Genomic DNA, 24,738 nt, shown 5'->3' with positions numbered 1-24,738 from the left:
TTTGTTAGGTTTTACTTCAGTGTGGCCTCTCTCCTCTTATAAAATGTAATTGTCTCAAATACTTCTTCATGCACAACAACCATCTCAGTTAATGTATAAACTCTTCTTGACAGGGTCTCTCTGTGTAGCCTTGGCTGTCCTGGACTCGTTTTGTAGACCAGGCTGGCCTCGAACTCACAGAGATCCGCCTGCCTCTGCCTCCCGAGTGCTGGGATTACAGTTATGCGTCGCTGACCCTGGCTGAAGATGTCCTAATTCTTGAAGGATCTTTTCAGGAATCATATAATGTTGGCTGACAGGATTTTTACTTTGGATTCTCCCCATTCATAATGTACTTCTCTGCATTCAAGAGATTTCTATCTTTAATTTTTCAGAGCTTTATGAGTGTACTGGGCTATCAATTTCTTTGCTTTTCTTTTTTGAGATTCACTCTTTTTATAGTTTGTTTTGTTTTTGTTTTTTGAGACAGGGCCTTACTATGCAGCCTTAACTGGCTTGAAACTCACAAAGCAAACTATGCTGACCTTGAACTCATAGAGACCCAGCTGCCTCTGGCTCCCAAGGGCTGGATTAAAGCCATGTACCACCTGGCAGGATTCATTATTATACACACACACATATACATATACGTGTGCATATATATATGTCTCTTACCAAGTTTAGGAAATTTTGATTCATCTATTATTCTTCCATTAATCAAAAAGATGTTAGTTCTATGACAAATTAATTCTTTACAGATTTATTTATTTATTATTATGTATCCAATGTTCTGCCTGCATATATACCTTGCAGGCCAGAAGAGGGCATCAGATCACATCATAGATGGTTGTGAGCCACCATGTGTTTGCTGAGAATTGAACTCAGGACCTCTGGAAGAGCAATCAGTGCTCTTAACCGCTGAGCCATCTCTCCAGCCGGACAAATTAATTCTTATAAGTTAAGTAGAAAGGACTACAGATATCCTTATTTTAAAGGTGAAATATGCAATCTGTGCTGTAAAATATTTTTTTGAAGAAAGAGTTACAGATTATGGATATGTAACAATATAAAAAGAAGGTAGCAGTGGACAATATGACACAAGAGCTACAGTGTTTTTTTTACCAAAGACAATGTGTTATCTAACTTGGTGTTTTACTTTAGACAATGCAAAATTCCATTTCACTGAATATGGTCATTAGCATTCTTGATGATCTAAGATTATTGGACATGGCCATAGACAAAAGGACACGTGTACAGCTGAATACAGAATAAACTGCTATTGATACAACTAGCAATGGAAAATACTAACTAGCAAAGGCTTTTATAACACCACCATTACTACCACTGTTCTTTCTCCTCTGTTGTGTTGTATGAAAGTGATAGGGTGTCAGCCTGCAGCCCTGTTGGGCTACTTAGTACACAGAGGGTAACCTCTTAACTCTGTAATTACCTAATAAAAACAAGCAAAGACATAGCAAGAAGTCTGTCACTACAAGGATATAGACATATTTCTGTAACCTAGAATAAAGGATTTGTTGCTTAGTCACTGAGGAAAATTGGAAAATGTACATTTACATGAGACTTTTTACAAGACAATTTTCAGACAATTGGCTAGAAGAGATAGTTATAACACTACACCAAGCATTTTCTCACTCACCAATCCCCAAAGGGAGCCTTCTGAGGTGGCAACAATGGTAGCAGCTCTTGGGGTATTGTACATCAGAGCTAGTTCTCCAAAACTGCCACGGTTGTCATACTGACCAACAGAACGTGTTTGATTATCTTTTGTTACTAAAATGTCATAGGTTCCCCTAGAAGAATGACAAGAAATAATTAATTACTGCTGATAAGTTTGAGAACTGACAGATGCATATAAAACATAATAGGGGCAAAGTGGGGACATAGCTCAGTTGATAGCGTTTGCCTAGCATACAGGAAGCCCTGGTTTTGATCCCAGATCTAGATGAACCAGGCATAATGGTACATGTATGTAATTACAATACTCAGGAATTGGAGGCCGGAAGATCACAAGTTCAAGATCATCCTCAGTTATACAGTCAGTTTACTGTGAGTCTAAGATATATAACACCCTACCAGGGGGGTAACCAACATAATTTTGTTAAAATGTACAAATGATTTTTGCATTTGATGATATTGTTGTTGTTATAATATTTTATGTGCACGGATGTTTTGCCTGCATGAATATTTGTGCACCATATACATGCAGTACCCACGGAGGCCAGAAGAGGGCATCAAATCCGTTTCCAGCTCTGCATTTGACTTTAAAACCTTAATAAATTGTCTTTGGCTTTTTCCTCCAAAGAGTTTTACTTCTTTCCTAGTCTACACGCACTTTCTCCCTTACTTTTGCCTTATTATACTGGATAGGGCTTTCAGAATTGTCTATAACTCCAGTCCCAGGGGATACAATGCTGTTTTCTGGTCTCTGTGGGCACCAGGCATGCATGTGGTACACGGACATGCATGCAGGCATATCGTCCACATAAAGTATTTTAAAATGTAGAAAGCCAGGAATGGTAGCACACATCTTTGGTTCTAGCACTCAGGAAGCAGAGATAGGCAGAGACAAATTCTGTGAGTTTGAGGCCAGCCTGGCCTATATAGAGAGTTCCAGGGCAGCCAGGGCTACCAAGAGAAACTCTGTCTCAAAACAAAGCAAAAATCTGAACAGTGCTGGAAAAATGACTTAGCAATTAAAAGCACTTGTTCTTCTTGAAGAAGACCCAAGTTAGACTCCCAGCATCCATGCCATGCAGTTCACAGCCACCTCTACCCCAGCTCCAGGGTACCCACTGCCTTCTTTTGGCCTTGACCAGCACCTGCACATATGTGCCATGCATGCACACAGGCGCCCAGACATACATGCAAATACAGTATTTAGAACTTCCTTTAACAGGGGTCAGTCAGACACCTCACTGGTACAGGTATTTGCTGCCAGGCCTAGCAACCTGAGTATTTTCAGTCTCTGAGATCCATGAGGTGGCAGAGAGACTTGGCTCCAGCAACTTGTCTTGATGTCTGACTCTCACACACATATAAACACAGAACAAGTGAGCAAATGAAAAAACAAGATAATTAAAAATGTTTAGCTGGGTGTGGTGGCACACTCCTGTAACCCCAGCACCCAGAGAGGCAGAGGCAGAGGCAGAGGCAGGCAGATCGTTGTGAGGCCACAGAGGTATACAAAGTGAGTCCAGAACAGACAAGGCAAAACAGAGAAACTCTGTCTCAAAACACCAAAACCAAAAAAAACAAGCAAAGGTTTGATAAATTTATTGGAATTTTTTTTTTGATAAGCTAAATTTATAACAATTACTTGATGAAAACCAATAAAAGAATCTCCAAACTCAGGGAAGTAATTAGAAAATTCTAAATAAGGCCTATATCTTGGCTGCAATAGTATAAAAACATTTATTTCTGATTTAAAAATTGTTATGTGCCTAAGATAATGCCCTTGTTTTTAGGAAATACAGGTGGAGGTATTCAGAAATAAAGAAACATTACGTTTGAAACTCACTTTGTGTTGTTTTGAGACAGGGTCTCAGATGGCTCTGGCTGGCTTTGAAGTTGCTACATAGCTGAGGATGACCTTGAACTCCTGAACCTACTGATTCTATATTCTTTTGCTGTGATTACAGGTGTGACTACCATGCCTAGCTTTCTGCAACTTATTCTGAGCAATTTGATATACTAAAATGTGGCATTACATTAACCTGGGGGGCTGGGCTTAAAATAATTTTCTATACTATTTATACAAGGATTTTGTTTCTTGAACTTTGAAATGACTTTAAAAAGGAAAAAGTGAGCTGGAAAGCTAGCTCAATGGTTAGAAACACACAGTGCTTTTCTAGAGGCCCCAACTTCAGAGTCCAGCCCCCTGGTCAGTGTACAACAGTCTTTAACTCCATCTCCGAGGGATCTAACACCCCCTTCTGGCTTCTGAGGGCACTGCACTCAAGTGTATAAACCTCACTCCTCACCACCTCATAATACATAAATAAATAACCTTTATTTTGTATGCATATACACAAATACAAATTTATGTAAATATGCATACACATAAATAGACATTTTAATATTAAAGAATAATTGAAGATAATGAATGTATGATAACATTTTATTATGTTACTTTAGGACTGAGGAGTCCAGAAGGAAGACCCATTCTTCCTCAGGAGAACACATTCAACTCAAGAAGCTAAGATGCAAGTAAGCTGGTGAGGTAAACCCAAATACTTTGTTTTTCCCAATATGGCCTACACCTGGTGCAGAGAGGCGTTGTGGCATGGAGGTTACAGAAGTACATTTATTTTAAAAGCAGACTGGAGAGATGGCTCAGAGGTTAAGAGCACCAGCTGCTCTTACAGAGGTCCTGAGTTCAATTCCCAGCAGCCACATGGTGGCTCACCACCATCTATAATGAGATCTGGTGCCCTCTTCTGCCCTGCAGGCAGAGCACTGCATACATAATAAATAAATAAATTTTAACAAGTGACTCCAAATAAAACAGTCTGGAAACCAAAGATTCCCATGACAATGCAGTCACAGAAACTCTTCAGGGAATCAAGTCAATTAAACAAATGACATGTTTACAGAGCACATCACGCCATTCTTTGCCTAACTAAAAGCAAGATTTTCAACTGTAAGGGCTATCTCCCCCAAACAGAGGTTTTACTCGGGGCTCTCAGGACAGCCGTGGACAGAGAGGTAACTGTGATCCCTAGAAAGGCTTTGGGAAGTTTGTTCACCTGGTTCTAGACTTCTCTGGGCTAAAAATAGTATAGAATGAAGCTTTTGTCTTAAATTGTAAATCTAAGAAGCATGGCCAAACATGTAAAAAGTGTCTCCTACCGTTCTATGACATAAAAGTTGTCTCCATCATCTCCTTGGTCAATGACATGCTCGTCAGGTTTGACTATCTTTTCAAACATGGCATCGAGAACTTGAGAAAGCTGCTCCTAAGACACACACAAAGATAACAGACGGCTTTTACATTTGCTGAGAAAACTGGTCAGCCAAGCATGGTGGCACATGCCTTTAGTCCCAGCACTCTGGAGGCAGAGGCAGAGGCAGGTGGATCTCTGGATTTCTAAGTTCAAGGCCAGCCTTGTCTACAGAGCAAGTTCCAGGACAGGCAGGGCTACACAGAGAACCCCTGTCTTGAAAATAAAATTAAAAAAATAAAAAATAAACATAAAATTAAATAAAAAAAGAAAGGGTTTGGCAGTTGTGCTTGCTGTTTGCTATTGAGGTCCGAAGAAAAATAATGCCGTAATTCATTTCCAGTAGCTCTTAGATTTCTACTTAAACTTTGGCCGTGGTATAGAGCCTTATAATCACACAAAGTGGGGTAAATACAACCTTTGTGGTTTGTTTTTTTTTCCTGGGATTAAGGGTGTGTGCCAGCACACCAGGATGCCCATTGTTTTTGGTTTGTTTGTTTGTTTATTTGATTGTTTTTGGTTTTTCGAGACAGGGTTTCAGAGATTTGCCTAGAGTTGTTAGAGTGAGTAGCATTCTAGAAGCCCTGGGTTTGATTCCCAGTGTTGTAATAAATAGACAAGCACTTTAATTCCAGCACTGGGTTGATAGAAGGATCAGAAGTTCAAGGTTACTCTAGGCAGAATTCAAGGCCAAACTAAGATACATGTAAAGGATCTCCTCTAAAAAAGAAAAGAAATGGGATGGGGAGGCGGATTTTCAAAATCAACATCCTTGGTCATCAGAGAAATGCAAACCAAAACTATAGTAAGGCTTCATGCCACCCTAATTAGAATGGAGTATTATAAAAAAGAAAGGAAGGAAGGAAGGAAGGAAGGAAGGAAGGAAGAAAGGAAGAAAGGAAGGAAGGAAGGAAGAAATGCTGGTAAGGAAGAGAAGAAAAAGAAGCCCTTGCAACTGACAGCAGAAATGTAAATTAGTGGGGCTGATATGGAAAGCAGTGTGTAAGCTCCTCAGGAGACTAAGAACAGAGATGCATAGAATCCTGCTATATCACTGCTGGGTACTCATCAAAAAGAAATGAAGTCAGGAGACAAAAAATACATATTCATATTTTTATGTTACTATTCAAAAGAGCCAAAATATGAAATCAGCCTATATGCCCATCAACATGTGAGGGGGTGAAGAAAATATGGTATCCACACAATGCAGTGAATAAAGAAAAATGAACTCGTTGGTAGCAAATGGATGAAACCGGGCAGCATCATGTTAAATGAAGTAAAACAGACACAAGGACAGGTGGTGTGTGTTTTCTCTTATGTGTGAAAACTAAACAAAAAAGATAACCTGAAAATAAAGAAGAACTACAAACCACAAGAAAGGAAAGAATAGGAGAAAGGTTGGAAGAGACAGTTACAGCTGGGCGTGGTGGTGCACACCTGTAGTCCCAGCACTCGGGAGACGGAGGCAGGTGGATCTCTGGAGCTCAAGACCAGCCTGCTCTACAGAGTGAGTCTAGGACAGCCAGGGCTATACAGAAAAACCCTGTCTTGAAAAAGCTTAGAGAGATTTACATATGTAGAAATATCAATCAAGTCCATTCATTTTCACAATTAGCATGCATTAATAATCATTATTTTAAAAACAGAAAAGCTTCCCAACAACTTAGAAACTGGTTATCTAAATCATGGCTCCTATTTCACCAGTTGCACCAACAAGACTGCCATCTACCTGGATGGCTCCAACACACTACATAAAACTGTGTGCTGATACTTTCCTAAAGGTGTGGACATTAACAGGCTTACTAACTAAAGAACTGTATCTTGTAGACACACATTATCTTGTATATGTTTATCTCTGCTTACGCCAGCACAGCACTAACGGTTTAATTTCTACCTCATCAATTTTTATGACTAAAGAAGGAAACTTTGAGAGAGCATTTTACCACACAATTTTACTTAATAAGTGGTATCTAATGGACAGCTAATATAGCTTCGCTTATATATAACACACATAATTACATACTTACCAATATTACATGTCAGAACCAGAAAGCAACTATAAGAATAAATACAATACAAAGGAAACAATACTACTAAATTCTGATCAAACACTGGTCTCAGACTCAAGTTAGAGTCCCTCTGTTAGAAAAGAAAATTAAAGAGTGGCAGGGAGTACAAAAAAATATCAGCTTTACACTAAAGTTAAAATAAGGAGAACCAAAGTTCAAGGACATCCTGGGCTATATGACAACATATTAAAAAAAAAAAAAAAGGTGGGGGGGGGGGTGCAGGGAAATGGCTCAGTCAGTCTGAGTTTGATTTCCAAAAACCCATTTTTTATATATATAAAAAAAGTATACAGCATCTAAAGAATGATGCATAGCCAGGCATGGTGGCACATGCCTTTAATCCCAATACTTGGAAGGCAGAGGCAGGCGGTCTACAAAGCAAGTTCCAGGACAACCAGGGCTGTTACATAGAGAAACCCTGTGTGTGTGTGTGTGTGTGTGTTGGGGAAGGGGGGAATGACATGTAAGGCTGATTTCTGGCCTCTACGTACACACGCACCCCTTTCATAACATGCACCTACACATAGATACACAGAATAGCTGAGTCACAGAATACATATCTCAAATATGTGAGGTCCTCAATTCAATTCTCAGGACCAGAAATGGGAAAACAAAAACAAAAAACTAGCTTTAACTTAGAAAGGAAAGACTTTATTTCTGTGAAATTCCACGTAATTTCTGTCAGAGTGACTATGCTCTTCCTAAAATAAATGCCAAAAGGCATCTTTAATTCCAAAGTCCCATGGGTGTTGAATACCATACAAACTAACAGATACTAAAAAAAAAAAAAAAAAAAAATGCTTGCTACTGTGTGCCATCCACACTTGTGTAAAAATGTAGACCGTAGACCGTAGACCGATATTCCCTGAAATTTTTTAGTTAAATGCTGCCAAAAAATAAAATTCTACAAGTAGAAAAAATACTGGCACTACACTCCAATTTCCATGTATACTACAGACTAAGCAGCACCTCAGGGCCAGGTCTCAGGAACCTGCCTTCTCCAGAACTGTGATGAGGTGTCAGGGACAGGGGGTCATCTGTGCCAGAGGGAACAAAAATGACATAACACAATCAAATACAATATGTGCCTCAACTGAGAAACAGAACAAAAAGCTAGGAATACAGTTCAGTTGTAGAGTGCCTGCACAGCATGCTCTAGGCTATGAGTTCAATCCCCAGTATTGCCAAAAGAAAAAAAAAAAAAGAAAAGCATTGATTCTCAGGCAAAGTGTGTTGGCATACACCTGTAATCCCATCATTTGAAGTCATTCTTAGTGACAGAGGGAATCTGAAGCCAGCCTGGCCTATATGAAACCACAACCCCCACAAAACAAAATTAATAATGTATAATTAAAAAGTTATTTTCATTCTTAGAAAATATATGCCAAAGTCTTACACATGGATAAAAGCTTAGAACACAAGTTCTGTTCCCCGTCACCAATGTACACATGAAGAGAGTAAATGATGGAATGTTAGCCCGCCGGCACAGCTCGAGGGTGGGGGCTGAGGAAGGGGCTCAGCAGGCAGGTACAGCCGGGCGTGGTGGCGCACCCGTTTATCCAGCACTTCCCAAGCAAAAATAAAGGTGAAAGTTAAACACAGGAGAATTTCTGGGGCTTTAGTTTCAGGCTCATATGAGACCCTGTCTTAAGGTCATAAGGCTGAGAATGACAGAGCAGGACACCCAGTACCCTCCTCTAGCCTCTGCAAACACATGGCATGCATATCTAGATATACACATGCATATACTGCATGCATACACCACACACATGTTGTTTTGAAGGCATTTAAAGGTGTTCATGGTACCATTCTTTTGGCTTTACTGTAAACTTGAAATGAAAAGTTTCGTGTACGTTTGTGTTTGGAAATGTGTCTGCATACGTGTGGAGCCCAGAGATTGATACTGCGTGTCTTTCCTGGATTGCTCTCTACTTCACCTTTTGGATCAGGGTCTCTCACTGAACCCAGAGTTCACTGACTGGCTAGACTGGGAGGCCAGTGAGTTCTGAGAATCTGCAGGTCTCTCCCACTGTGCTCCTGTTATAAAGATTTGGAACCACATTGGGTTTTTGTTTATTTGTTTTTGTTTTTTGTTTTTCGAGACAAGATGTCTCTGTGTAGCCTTGGCTGTCCTGGACTCACTTTGTAGACCAGGCTGGCCTTGAACTCACATGACCTTCCTGCCTCTGCCTCCCAAGTGCTGGGATTAAAGGCATGCGCCACCACACATGGCCCATGTTGGTTTGGTTTTGTTTTTTAAATCTGGGTGCTGGGGATAAAAAAAAGGAATTTAAGAAACAAATTTGAAAACTTGAAAAAATGGGTGATGGTGGCATAGGTCTTTAATCCCAGTACTCAGGAAGGTAGAGGTAGGTGCATCTCTGTAAGTTCAAGGCCAGCCTCCTCTACAAAGTGAGTCCACGACAGCCAGGGCTACACAGAGAAACTGTCTTAAAAAACCAAAATAAAGGCCGGGCGTAGTGGCGCACACCTTTAATCCCAGCCCTCGGGAGGCAGAGGCAGGTGGATCTCTGTGAGTTTGAGGGCAGCCTGGTCTACAAAGTGAGTCCAGGATGGCCAAGGCTACACAGAGAAACCCTGTCTCGAAAAACCAAAACAAACAAACAAACAAAAAAACCCAAAATAAACACATACATACATACATACACACACATATACATACATACACACATGCACACATACACACGCACATACATAGACAGACGTCAGATTCCTTCTGTTCCTCTCCTTGTCTAATTGCTTTTTTTCTTTTATTCTTCCAGCAAGGTCTTGATGTGCAGCCCAGGTCATCCTCAAACATGAGATCCTCCTGTCTTAGCCTCCTAGTACTGGTCTGTGTCCTACCATGCTCAGATCTCTTATTTTTCAGTAAGAAAATGGTAAAAGTGTATCCTATACTGGGAAATAAAACTTTCCTACAATTCTGACAGTACAAAATTGACAAATGGGGGCTGGAGAGGTGGCTCAGAGGTTAAGAGCACTGGCTGCTCTTCTAGAGGTCCTGAGTTCAATTCCCAGCACCCACATGGTGGCTCATCTATGATCAGGTCTGGTGCCCTTTTCTAAATAAATCTTAAAGAAATATATATTCTGGCTATGGAGATGGCTTGTGGGTAAAGTACTTGTCACAAAAGCATGAGGACCTTAGTTTGAATCCCTGGAACCTGCATAAAAGCCAGGAACAGATAGATGTGCACCTATAAACCCAGCAGTGAGTGGGCACACACAGTGGATTCTGAGAGCTCACTGGAAGCCAGTCTGGCTAAGTGACAACTAGTGAGTTCCATGAGAAAACTTGTCTCAAAAAATAAGGCAGAGAGCCAGTAATGTGGCCCAGAAAGTAAGGGCCTTTGCCGACAATCTTGATGACTTGAATTTGATCCCACAGCACAAGGAGAGAACTGATGTATTTAAGTTGTCCTTTGACCTCCACACAACTGAAAGAGACACTTGGCTACATATCCTGTGTGAAACCCTACAGATACACAAAACTGGAAGCCATTACAAGAGGAGTCCCATATGTGAAGCATAAGAAACAATCCTCCCCACTCCACACACACTTTGAGTGGATTAGCTGCTGTGATAATGAGACTCACATAGCAGCATCTCTAGGAAAATCAATTCCTTTACGAAATAAATGTAGACCCTCCAACCAAAGCCAGGAAGGACCATGTCACCTTGGCATTACTTGGCACCATAACTAAACTACATGGTTTCTAAATTATTGGTATTACTAAAGGCATTGAAAAACTATGTCTTCAGTAGGTGTTATAGTGTATGACTTTAATCCCAGCACTCAGGAGGCAGGAGCAAGTGGGTCTCTCTGAGTTTGCAGCCAGCGTAGTCTACATACGGAGTTCCAGTACTAGCCAGGCTACATAGTAAGACCCTGTTTTGTTTTGTTTTGTTTTGTTGAGACAGGGTTTCTCTGTGTAGCTTTGGCTGTCCTGGATTCATTCTGTAGACCAGGCTGGCCTTAAACTCACAGGGATCCACCTGCCTCTGCCTCCCAAGTGCTGGGATTAAAGGCGTGCGCCATCCCTGCCCAGCTCAAGACCCTGTCTTAAAATGAAACAAAACAACAAAACTATATCATCATTATAATGGTCAACAGAACAAAAGCATTTTTGGCAAATAAATTAATATGAAAATATGTGCTTAAATTCTGGCTAATATGCTAAAATTTGATTAAATGTCAAATAGGAAAAAAGCTAAAATATCATAACAAAAATACTTTTCAAAGCAATGTTACCTGATCAAGGTTTTTGAAAAGAAGAATATCTTTGCAAGCTTCCTGAAGCCTGCATCTCTGCTCATCAGTTTTGGGATGCACTACCTGTCAATTGAAATAAAGCCAAGAAAATTATTTTATTCCATTTGAAAATCACCTATTTAAAAATTAATATATTTCTTTCTTTAAAAGTAAGAAAAGCCAAATATATATGTGTTTGTATATATATTATATATGTGTATATATATTTTTGTACACATATACACACACATATAGAATATATATACACACACCTACACAGACCCACTTACCCATATATACATACACATACACAATTCTAATTCTACAAAAACAGCAAGCAGTCTACTGCTATGGAGAAGCAACTTAATATGCAGTACACACAGGAGAGAAACACGACTCTGGAGCCACCTGCTGTGTGTGTGGCTGGCAATCATTAGCTGTCTGTGGTGTCTGGAGAGTAGAAATTGTTCCTTCAGTAAATATTGAACATCTACCCAGTTCCAGGCACTCTCCTAGCTCTAGAGACAACAGTGAACACATAGATAAAACTGTATGCTCTCAGGGCTGGAGAGACGGCTCAGTAGTTAAAAGCACTGACTGCTCTTTAGAGGTCCTAAATTCAATTCCCAGCAACCACATGGTGGCTCACAACCATCTATGATGTGATCTGATGCCCTCTTCTAGTGTGCAGCTGTATATGCAGGCAGAACACTGTATATGTAATAAATAAATCTTTAAAAAAGAAAAACGAACTGTATGCCCGTCTTTTTGAAATTATTATTATTTTTATTTTTTAAAATTAATTCTTTTTTACATATACATTATATTATTATTACACACACACACACACACACATTACATACAGTAAAAAGAACCACAAAGCAATCAGGAATTACATAAATGTTACATTCATAGTGTTTTGGCTATTCGTATTTGGCAACCTTGAAGTAAACATCTCTCCTATCTTGGTGAGTCTAAAATTCTGAATGTAAATCAATATCTATCTTATCTCATCTCTATCAACCTAAAACATCTATCTAGACCTAAAAACATCTTAAATCAAAACAATTTTTAACTAAAATGAAATTATTTTTATTTTTAATCATGTATATGTGTGTCAGTATGTAGGAGCATTTGGGTACAGAGGCTAGAGATCCCCAATTTTCCCAGAGCAGGGAGTATAAGGTGGTTACGAACCACTTGTGGTTGCAGGGAACCGAATGTGGCTTCTCTGCAAGAGCATCAGGTCCTCTTAACCACCAAGCCATTTCTCTGACCCAGAAAGAGTATGTTAAAAAAAAAAATCAGGAGTTCACATTGTCTATTAACATCTACATAGAGAAGGCAATTAACAACAGCTACATAAGCTACAGTTATATTAACAGTAATAGTGACATTTACAAACTAGTTGTCATAAGGATTAAATCATGTATGTAGAGCCTCTAAAATAGTGCCTTAATTTATTTAGTAGGGTCTTTAAAACTATTACCATTATTAGGGACAAAAATTTTTGCTGGACTAAAAAGAAATACTACAACCTAACATTGATATTATAATTGAGAGATTTTTTGTTTTGTTTTGTTGTTTTTCCAGACAGGGTTTCTCTATGTAGCCTTGGCTGTCCTGTAGTTGCTTTGTAGACCAGGCTGGCCTCAAAACTCAAGAGATTCGCCTGCTTCTGCCTCCCAAGTGCTGGGATTAAAGGCCTGCGCCACCACTGCCTGGCAATTGAGAGACATATTAAGCTACTTCCTAAACATAGTTTCTACCAGAAACAAGTGTTAAATTTGCAATAGGAAGGGCAGACTCAGCAGGTAAACAGGTGCTTGCTGTGGTAGCCTGGCAACCTGAGCCCAATCTCCAGAAGCCACATAAATGTGGAAAGAGGGAACCAATTCCATACATTTGCAATGAGAAATTAGGGATTGTAGGTGACAATCCTTTATTAAGAGACATCTTAGGTTTTTCCATTTTTCACTGTTACGACAATGTAATGATCTCCATTCTGCATCCTTACGAAGAAGTCACCCTAGTAACTGCTAAGTCTGACTATGTCAGCTGACTAGGTCTAAGGTTTCTGCAAAGCCAGGGAGGCCCTCGTCACCAAACCCTCAACCAGGGCTGGTTTCAACCTACTGTCTAAAAAAAATGGCATTCCATAGATACTTTAATTTTTTAAAATTTATTTTATTTATTTTTTTGGATTTCAAGACAGGGTTTCTCTGTGTAGCCCTGGCTGTCCTGGACTCACTTTGTAGACCAGGCTGACCTTGAACTCACAGAGATCCTCCTGTCTCTGCCTCCCAAGTGCTAGGATTAAAGGTGTGTGCCACCACGCCTGGTATTGTTTAGGCATTTTTCCAGCATGCTTTTTCTTTTTTTTTTTTTTTTTTTTTGCAAGATGTTCATCAAAATATGAACACAGGAGCACTTATCTTCTTTACTGGTTTGCTGACTTTCCTTCATGAGTCACCACGTGGCTGTGCTGGGTGGCACTGAGGGTCAGTGAGGCTCAGCAGGTAGAAACACTGGTCTTGTACCAAGCCTGACCTTCTCACTCAGTCTCTGGAGCCCACAGAAAGGTGGAAGGAGAGTTATACTGTGTGTGTGTGTGTGTGTGTGTCTGTGTGTGCATGCGTGCTGTGTCATGCACACTCCCCTGCCCCAAATAATGCCAAAGTGAAGGTCAGAAGGCATGATGGGCTAGGCATGGTACCACATATATGATCTCAGCACTGGGGAGGTGGCAACTTTTATTAAGTCACAAGACATTAAGTTTCACCTTTGTATTATTCATACAAAATTTGTTTGGTTTTTTTGTTTGCTTTTTGTTTTGTTTTTCGAGACAGGGTCTCTCTATTTAGCCTTGGCTGGCCTAGGCTCACTTTGTAGACCATGCTGGCCTGGAACTCACAGCGATCTGCCTGCCTCTGCCTCCTGAGTGCTGGGATTAACGGTGTGCGCCACCACGCCCGGCCTAAATTAGTTTTTGTTCTTCTCTTCCTTCTTCTGTTCTCCAATTCCCCTTCCTATCCACACCCCATTTGGCCTTTGTACCCTCAGTGACCTCCTTTTCACTTCACCCAGCAGATGTCCTTTGCCCTCCTTAACTTTCCTCTGTACACCCGACCCCTCTCCTGTGGTTGTCTACAGCCACTCTCGCACAGGCACACAGACATTAACAGTTAGGGTCTGGATATGAGAGAGAGCACCCGACCTCTCACTGTCTTATCTGAGGTATGCAGCAGAAGAGAATCAATAGGGAATGCAGTTCCACATAACACTTGAGATTTAGTTCTTACCCTTGGATCATTATCTTCCTCTTCTTCATCAGGGTTAAAGGTTTCCGCACAGACTAAAATTGAAAAGGGGAAAAAAAAATGGAAGTTATAAAATGAGTGAGTTTTAAAAGAAAAAAGAAAGTATGGGTGTTATGTGTATGTACATATTCATATCTGTGCTAGCCTGTGCCTTTTGCAATCATTCTAATCCTTATTTATTTATCTATTTAAAAAAAGATTTGTTTATTATTTATGCCCTGGCTAGAATTATTTTTTTTTTAAATAAAATTTTTTGTTGGTGGTATTTGGTTTGGCTTTTCAAGACAATGTTTCTCTGTGTAGCTTTGGCTGTCCTGAATAGTTTATCTTTTCAGTTTAGAGATGAATTTCTTTTCACTTAAATATTCCTATCTTTAAAAAGAAGACTTATTTATTATTTATACAGTCTTCTGCCTGCTTGTATGCCTGCTTGCCAGAAAAGGTCACCAGATCTCATTATAGATGGTTATAGAAAGGTGGAAGGAGAGTTATACTGTGTGTGTGTTTGTGTCTGTGTGTGCATGCGTGCTGTGCATGCACACTCCCCTGCCCCAATATGCCAAAGTGAAGTCAGAAGGCATGATGGGCTAGGCATGGTACCACATATCTGTCTCAGCACTGGGGAGGTGCAACTTTTATTAAGTCACAAGACATTAATTCACCGTTGTATGATTCATACAAAATTTGTTTGGTTTTTTTTTGCTTTTTTTGGTTTTGTCATGAGCCACCATGTGGTTGTTGGGAATTGAACTCAGGACCTTTGGAAGAACAGCCAGTGCTCTTAACCTCTGGGCCATCTCTCCAGGCCCCAAGAGATTCCTGTTTTAAAATAAGATTTTAGCAGTATGTCATAAAAGAGAGCACATACCTGATACTCGTCTAGTAAATCTGGTAGGAGCCGGAACTGTAAAAAAAAAAAAAAAGGCAACATTTAGTCATCATTATGTCACATGCCTCTGTTCTTACCCTTGCTTTTTGCAAAGACAAAAGAAAGCACCCCAAAATCAATGGTGGGTCAGCCCACACTTTTCTATATTTGACTACAAATTATTGTTTTTTTAATATTTTATTTAATTTATGTGTGCTGGTGTGAGGGTGTCAGATCTTGGAGTTACAGACAGTTGTGAGCTGCCATGTGGGTGCTGGGAATTGAACCTGGGTCCTTTGGAAGGGCAAGCAGTGCTCTTAACCACTGAGCCATCTCTCCAGCCCCTACAAATTATTGTTATTCAATATGATCATATAAAGACAATATAGAAAATATTTACATTAGGGACCAGAAGACAAGAGCCAAGGTAACTGTCCTCTGAGAGGCTCCACCCAGCAGCCAAACATTAGACGGAGATCTGAGAATCTTGTGGAAGAGTTGGGGGAAGGACCTGAAGGGGACAAGAACTCCACAAGAAGACCAACAGAGTCAACTAACCGAGGCCCATGGGTGCTTACAGAGACTGAACCACCAACCTAAGTGCATGCAAGGACTGGACCCAGGCACCCTACACTTACGGAGCTGATGGACTACTCAGTCTTTATGTAGGTACCTTAGCAACTGCAGCAGGGGCTGTCACTGACATGGACTCTGTTGCCTGCTGTTGGATCACTTCCCTCTAGCTGGGACAGCCTTGTCCGGCCTCAGTGAAAGACGATGTGCTTAGTCCTGATGCAACATGAAGTGTAGGTGTGGGGTGGCATGGGGTGGGAGGCAGAATGGGGAGAGGCTCACTTTTCTGAGAAGAAGGGGAGAGAGGAATAAGAGAAGAGGGTAGGAGAGTGGGACCTGGAGGAGAGGAGGGAGGGGACTGCAGCAATCAGTATAAAATGTGAATAAATAAATTAGAGATTAAAGAAAAATGGAAAAAGAAAATTCCCTAAAAAGAAAAGCACCTTATAACTTCAATGTGCCAGATGACCCAAGACCTCTGTCAGGCCGTTCATGGCTCCCTGCCCTCTTCTGGCTTCCACAGGCACCTGAGTATGAATATGGAGTATATGCAGCTAAAGATAACCTGGAATTTATACTTACCTATACACACACCAAGACACACACACACACACACACACACACACACACACACACACACACACACACACACACTCTCTTTCTCTCTTTAAATTTTCTTTTGAGATTCTGTTATGTGCATAGGTATTTGCCTGAATGTACATCATGGGATACCTGGTCCCTGAAGAGGCCAGAAAAGGACCCTGGAAGGGACGTTGCAGACAGCTGTGAGCCACTAACTGAGTGCTAAGAACTGAACTTAGGTCCTTTGGAAGAATAGTCAGTGCTATTAACTGCTAAGCCATGTCTCCAGCCCCAATTTAAAATAAAGCAAATCTTAGTGAGTACAGGTGCTGACCACCAAGCCTGATGACCTGAATTCCAGTCCTATATGGTAGAAAGAGAGAACTCTTGAAGTTGTCCTCTGACCTCATGTATACATGTATACTTGGCCAAAAACACCAAAAATAAATAAATTTGTAACTATAAAAATTCATAAGGAGCAGGGTGTGGTGGCACACATCTTTAATCCCAGCACTTGGGAGGCAGAGGCAGGCAGATCTCTGTGAGTTTGAGTCCAGAACAGCCAGAGCTACTATACAGCGAAACCCTGTCTTGAAGAAAAACAAAACAGAACAAAAAATGGCACTGGAGAGATGACTCAACAGTTAAGAGTATTGGCTGCTCTTTCAAGATCCAGATTCAAATCCCAGCATCCACAAGATGGCTCGCAGAAAACTGTAATTCTAATTCCAAGGGATCTGACACGCTCTTCTCACCTCTGTAGACACCTGGTACAGTATGGTACACACACATACAATCAGGAAAAATACCCATACACATAAAAATAAAATCATTAAAATATATCTAAGTATGGTAGTACATGCACATAAACCCAGTGCTTGAGAAATTGAGGCAAGAGTATTACAAGTTTGAAGCCAGACTGGATTATATTCCAAGACCCTATCTACAAAACCAAAAACAAACCAAGCATAGACCTGTAACTAAAAGGCAGGACCACTTGCCTTATATCTATCTGTGAAGCCCTGGGTTGTAGGCTTTGAAAAATACAAGTCTGTTTCACATCCTACTTTTTTTTTTTTTTTTTCTTTTGAGACAGGGTCTCTCTGTGTTAGCCTTGGCTGTCCTCGACTTACTTTGTAGAACAGGCTGGCCTTGAACTCACAGTGATCCACCTGCCTCTGCCTCCTGAGTGCTAGGATTAAAGGCATGCGCCACCATGCCCGGCTTCACATCCCACTCTTGGGATCAAAACAAAAACATGTTTACATCCACAATACTGGGTTCAATCCTTAACACAGGGTGGGTTGGGAAGGAAGGGAGGGACAAGAATGAAAAAATATATTAAAGGCAGGGCTTAATCCCAGCACTTGGGAGGCAGAGACAGGTGGATCGCTGTGAGTTCGAGGCCAGCCTGGTCTACAGAGTGAGTCTAGGACAGCCAGGGCTACATAGAGAAACCCTGTTTCCAAAAACAAAAAACAAAAAAACAAAAAACAAAAAAAAGAAAAAGAAAAATCTATCTGAACACATTTAAAGAATGCTTGTCTGCTGATGACTGTCTGAGGCTGATATGTTTTTATTTTCCTCTGTAAGAAGGATTTATCATTTTATCCCAATGCAAACCACTCATCTATTTCCTTTTTCCAATATCCCTTACTCAGAAACTGTTTTCTCTGTATTGTTTTGTTTTTCGAGACAGGGTCTCTCTGTGTAGCCTTGGCTGTCCTGGACTAACATTGTAGACCAGGCTGTCCTGGAACTCACAGCAATCCACCTGCCTCTGCCTCTGCCTCTGCCTCCTGCATGCTGGGATTAAAGGTGTGTGCCACCAGCGCCCGGCTTGTTTTCTCTATCTTTATCTCTCTACTTTAAAATACTATAGCTTTCTAACATTTGCATCTCTTCATGTTAACAGCCCAGCAGAGAGAAGCAGAAGCAGCCTCAGCTTACTGGAGAGGGGTCTGTCTCTCCAGCATTAGACACTGTCTTTAATAGCTTGACAATAGGCTTGAAGCAGTAGGAAAATAGAAACAACATCTCACTTTGATAGTGTTATTTTATAAGCCTATTGGCTGCTTTTCTTGTTACTAGAAGACAACAAAATTATAGCAACCTAATTTATTCCTTTTTAGATAATAAAAGTAAAACAATAGATCACTGTCAGAAAAAAAAATCTCAAATGCAAGCTCATTAATGATTGCTGGAAAAAAATAAAATTTGAATGCTATTTTCCATTCATCTACATGCCTGAGTTTCCCTCATTTGCAGGTTCATTCTGTGCTGGTCCTGTGGTCTTGGCTGTTCTAGGTACTATGTCTGTCAGTCAAAGGCCCTCATCTTCTCACTTTATTATCCTCTTGTCCTAGAAGATCTCAGTAATGCTCTTAATTTCAAACAGAGGCCTGCTTTATACCTCTCATATTTGTCCTGTAGGATTCAGACAAAAATACCCAGTTGCCTATATTCTGATCTGTAGGCTGCAGGAAAGAGAACTAAGTCTAACATAGGCTTTTAAAGCCTCAAAGCCCAAACCCAGGGGGACACTTCCTCTAACAAGCCCACACCACCTACTCCTTCTCAAACAGTGCCACTCCGGATGACCAAGCAGTCAAATAAATAAGCCTATGGAGGCTATTCTCACTCAAACCACCACACTGAGTGAACACCTACTGGGGCTTTGAAACTAGTAAGAGTTCTCTCTTTCAGAGTCATCAAAAGGAAGCTTTAACTGACTTTCCATATAAGGTCATGTTCCTTTCACAGGCTCTGAGAAAACCAAGTACCCTCCCTTCAGAGCAGTGATGCCATAGCATGATGCTAAAATGATCTAAGTCATTTATTTAGTTGATCATGGTTTTCCTTCCAGGCTATAATTGCCCCAAGGAATAAAATTAGGTTTTTGCCCATGTAGTCTCAAAGCCTGGCACATTACAGAATTTTCTGTGGATTGTTTGTGTGTATGTATGTGTGTCCATGATTGTATGTAAGAGGATGAAAAACAAAAGCAAATTCCACTGTGTGTGTGTGTGTGTGTGTGTGTAGGTCAGAGGACAGCTCTGTGGAATTTGCTCTCCCCTTATATCTTTATCTGTGTTCTAAGGATCAAACTGAGGTCACCAGATTTGATGGTAGGCACATTTACCCCCTGAACCATTATTATTACAGATATTTTGGATATATTTTAAATCATACTATCACAAATATGCACCAAAATAGTCATCTTTAGGGTATGATATGACTCTATATTCAACCAAAAGTTAGCTAGCTGAACCCAGGGATACAGAGGACTAGCTTAAAGAGAAGGTGATTTGGCTGGGTTTGGTGACTCAATCCTAGGACTCAGGAGTCAGAGGCTAGAGGATCTCTGTGAGTTTGAGGCCAGTCTGATCTACACAGTGTGGTTCAGTACAGCCAGAGTTACATAGTGAGACTCTGTCTCAAAAGACAAAAAAAGCTAACTAAATAATAACAAAGAGAAGCTGATTTAATAGTGGGGGGGAAAAAATCTATGACCTTTATTTCATTCATTACTTACTGAGCACCTACTGTCTGTTAGACATTTGAATTTGAGCAGAGAACAAAGCCACCTGTTCTTACGGAGTTCACAATCTAATGTGATGGCAATAAACAAGCACAACCTATAATAAAACAAAAGCCTTAGCAGGTAAAGAGCAGTACCAAATTTGGCATTATAGGCAGCTAAGAGCAGAATAGCTTTTAGTATTCTTTTTTTTTTTTTTTTGAGACAGGGTTTCTCTGTGTAGCCTTGGCTGTCCTAGACTCACTTTGTAGACTAGGCTGGCCTCAAACTCACAGTGATCCGCCTGCCTCTGCCTCCCGAGTGCTGGGATTAAAAGCATGCACTACCCCGCCAGACCTTAGTACTTACTCTATTTGATGGTTATATTCTACCTTAACTTTTAAAAAAAAAAAAATTTAGTTTTGGGCTGGAGAGCCGCTCAGCAGGTAAGAGTACTGGCTGCTCTTCCAAAGAACCTGAGTCTGGTTCCCAGAACCCACATGGTGGCTCGCTCACAGCTGCCTGTAACTCCAGTTTCTAAGGGATCCAACACCCTCTTGTGGCCTCCTTGGGCACATGATGATGCATGCTCAACCAAAACTCCCAAACACATGAAAAAATGCATGGGAAACTTTTAGTTGTGTGAGAGGAGTGGGATGTGTCTATCTCAGCACTCAGAAGGCTATGGCAAAGGATCATGAGTACTGGACCACCTTGCCAGTACTCATGCCAAGACTTTGTGTCTGTCAAAAACAAAACCAAACAAACCAAAGAATACATAAACTGATTTTTCTCCTTATGAAACAGTGACTACTGGTGCAAAGCTCAAAAACGACCAACAAAAAAACCAGTATGACCCACCAGTTAAGAGACTTTCCAGAGCTGAGGATTTGCCTCAGAGTAGAGAGCTTGCCTCATATACATCCATCTCCAGAACTGAGAAACAACAAAACTCCAAACTAAACCTCCCTGACAGCCTGGCTTATAGCATTGTTCTCTCTAGTAACCCAATCTGCAGCTGCCACTCTACTATCTGGGGATATTGTTTATAGCATCTCTGTTTATAATATGCTTTTAATATAGAAATCCTTTCTGTTCTCAAAAAAAAATTTAGTTCTGAAAAATGCATGAATATTTTAAACTCAGAACATGTAAACACAGCTGTCCTCTATAAAAAGCAAAAACTTGTCTAATCTTATGCTAGCCACATTGGACAAACTGGGCAAAATACTCTTCATACAATTAAAAACAAAACTAAAGATAAGAGACAAAGACTAGGGCTGGAGTGATGGCTTAGTGGTTAAGAGCACTGTCTGCTCTTCCAAAGGACCCAGGTTCAATTCCCAGCACCCACATGGCAGCTCACAACTGTCTAAAACTCCAGTTCCTGGTCTACAAAGCAAGTCCAGTACAGGAAAGGCTATACAGAGAAACCCTGTCTCTGAAACGAAAAACAAAAAAAAACAAGGAATCTGACACACCCACACCAATGCACATAAAATAAATTTATTTAAAAAAGAGAGAGAGAGACAAAGACTAGAAAACTGGAGCTTGACGTAAGACTACAATCCCATGTAGTCAAGAAGTTCAAAGTCTATTTAGGTTACTAACAGATTCAAGGCTAGCCTGGGCAACTTAACAAGACACTGTCTCAGTGTCAGATAGCTCAGTAGATGTAGGCAGTTGCCACCATGCCTAACAACCTAAGTTTGACCCTGGCAGGAGAGAACTGACTCATGGGTTAGCCTTTAACCATTTCCTGTAAGCCCTGGGATGCCTCCCCATACTAAATAAACAAATGTAAGTGAAAAAAATTTAAGTAAAAAATTCTCAAAGCTGTTATCTCACCCTATATAGCACGCTCAAATATTGTTAAAGATTTATTTCATGTGTGCTGAGTGAATGCTACATGTGGATCTGAACAGAGGTGGAATTACAGGTGGTTGTGAGCCACTATGTGGGTGCTAGGAAACAAATCTGAGTCCTTTGGAAGAACAGTAAGAGCTCTTAACCACTGTGTCATCTTTCCAGCCCTGCTCAAATGCTTTTTGTTAATTATAATTTTTCTTATCATTTATTTCCTTATTGTGTACATGTGTGGAGGTCAGAAGACAACTTGCTGGACTGAGGTCTCTCCTTGCACCATGTGGGTTCTCGGGACTGACTGAACTTGGGTCTTCAGGTTTGGCAGCAAGCCTCACTTAACAAGCCATCTCTTCAGTCTCTGGTCCCTAGTTACATTTCTTTTCTTTCTTTCCTTTCTTTCTTTCTTTCTTTTTTCTTTTTTTTTTCCCCCCTGAGATAGGGTTTCTCTGCATTACCCTGGCTGTCCTGGATTCACTTTGCAGACCAGGTTGCCTTCAAACTCACAGTGATCCATCTACATCTGCCTCCTGAGTGCTGGGATTAAAGGCATGAGCCACGATGCTTGGCCCTAGTTACAGTTCTTAAAGTTTTACTGTATCTTAATATTATGCCAAGCTTGCTTGCTTGCTTTTTTAAGACAGTCTCTCTCCACACCAGGCAGTGGTAGTGCATGCCTTTAATCCCAGTACTCTCAAGGCAGAGGCAGGTGAATCGCTGTGAGTTCCAGGCCAGCCTGGTCTACAAAGTGAGTCCAGGACAGGCAAGGCTAACAGAGAAACCCTGTCTTGAAAAACAAAACAAAACAAACAAACAAAAAAAAGACAGCCTCTCTCTGTCTAGCCTCGACTGTCCTAGAACTCACTAAATAGACCAGGCTGCCTGTACTCACAGAGATCCACCTACCTCTGCCTCTCTAATACTGGGATTATAGGTGCACACACTGGCACACCTGTTTTGCCAACCATTTTAAAGGTATCACAATAAAGACTCTTCACAACTCTTTTTTTTTTTTTTTTTTTTTTTTTTGGTTTTTCGAGACAGGGTCTCTCTGTGTTAGCCTTAGCTAACAAGTCTTGGCTGTCCTAGACTTGCTTTGTAGACCAGGTTGGCCTCGAACTCACAGCGATCCGCCTGCCTCTGCCTCCAGAGTGCTGGGATTAAAGGCGGCACGCCCGGCTCTATTATTCTAATAATGGATCAAAAGCAAATTAAAATGCCCCAACTTCTGCTGCCCTCACAGGATAGGGATACCTGCTCCTACAGGCAGGGAGGCTCTTGCTGTCTAGTGCTGCAGCTCAAGCAGAGTAAGATCTGCTCAACTAATGCAGTCTGTCACAGCAACGGGCCTGCACCACCTGAGCCATGACTCCCTCTTCTTCAAGCGAGGTCACTGTGGTTACGCTTCACAAATGACCTGTCAGCCTTTTGACCCCAGAGTGCTCACTGCCAGTGTTGTTGTCCACTTCTAACTTAGATGCAGGACAGTGCACGTAGTCCATGCTGAGAGACTGTACACTGCCACCATAAAGTAACACTGCAGGGGGAACTTGACCCCAGCCACGCCAGTCACAGTTTCCCCCTGGAATACATCAAGCAGGAAACAAAAAAGCTTGCTCTCCATCTTGGAGCAAAAATACAAAAAGCACCAAGGAGCAAGTGGAAAGCTTCCATAAGGGAGTGAAAGATCATAAATGCTTATCACAGAAAGAAAACGCAGTTATAACATCACCAAAGGAGTAGAGCACCCAGAGGAAAGGCCAGTATCACACCTAGTACAATAGTCCTAACAGGACATGAAAACAAAACAAAACAAAACCCAGGTACCAGCCAGCTGATCTGGGTGAGTTTGAGGCCAGCCTGGTCTACAACAGGAGTCAAGGACAGCCAAGACTACAAAGAGAAATTCTGTTAAAAAAAAAAAAAAGTTACCAAGACCAGAAGAAAAGAATATAGTAGCAATTGTTTGAAGTTTCCTTTTTCAGACACTATCCTAAAAGGGAACACTTTTGAAATCCTACCCCTTCTTTAGGGAAAAAAAAAAAAAATCCAAAGGGTCAGGAGTTTGATTCAATGGTTGTGTACTTGCCTAGTATTCACAAGGCCCTGGGTTGAACACCCAGAACTGAAGAACAAATAAATAAATATCAGTCAGGCACGGTAGCACATGCCTACAGTCCCAGCACTTGGGGAGCAGAGGCAGGCGGATCTCTCTGGTCTACAAAGTGAGTCCAAGACAGCCAAGGCTACACAGAGAAAGTCTTGAAAAAAACAAAACAAAAACCCAAAATCTGTCTAGAAATGAACACCATGAATACTTTATTCATACAATAAGTTTTTGCCAACTATCTAGAAAGCAGTAAGACAAAAGTGGTTTTGAGTATGAAATCTGAGCCCTCAGCGTGGGTTCAAATCCCAGAACCACCTCAATTACTTACAGCCTATGGGGAGTAGAGGAAGCCGTGAAGGAGGGAGTGTGCATTGTCTACGTGGCAAGGCATGTCACGCTTCAGATCCACGGGAGGTTGGCAAAGCCTCTCCCAGGCTTCAAACTAGCAAAGCCTTTCGCTGGTCCAAGTGTGAATGTTGACAATGTGTACAAATACAAGTGTTTATGACAATTGATCAGTGTGTAAAAAGTAGTAACTGCAGCTTCTTTCTCCTGGATGTTTGCGGCCTGAGACTGCTTGGCTGTAGCAGCTCCTCCACACCGTGCAACAACACACCAGC

At 41.0% G+C, this 24,738-nt stretch overlaps 1 protein-coding gene across 1 annotated transcript in view; it reads right to left on the bottom strand.

Annotated features, from left to right (window-relative positions):
• Prkar2a (protein kinase cAMP-dependent type II regulatory subunit alpha) overlaps positions 1-24,738 on the bottom strand; it is a 54,858-nt gene that overhangs the window by 16,229 nt on the left and 13,891 nt on the right. The window contains exons 2-6 of the mRNA XM_051140352.1: positions 15,471-15,506; positions 14,585-14,637; positions 11,283-11,366; positions 4,849-4,955; positions 1,637-1,790 (exon numbers count right to left, since the gene is read on the bottom strand). Of these exons, the coding sequence (XP_050996309.1) occupies positions 1,637-1,790; positions 4,849-4,955; positions 11,283-11,366; positions 14,585-14,637; positions 15,471-15,506 (434 nt within the window). The remainder of the gene's footprint in view (positions 1-1,636; positions 1,791-4,848; positions 4,956-11,282; positions 11,367-14,584; positions 14,638-15,470; positions 15,507-24,738) is intronic.

Source organism: Acomys russatus, chromosome 32 (assembly GCF_903995435.1).
Source record: "Acomys russatus chromosome 32, mAcoRus1.1, whole genome shotgun sequence".
Lineage (NCBI taxonomy): Eukaryota > Metazoa > Chordata > Mammalia > Rodentia > Muridae > Acomys > Acomys russatus.
The sequence above is the reverse complement of the archived record's forward strand: the minus strand, read 5'-3'. Positions and strand labels throughout refer to the sequence as shown.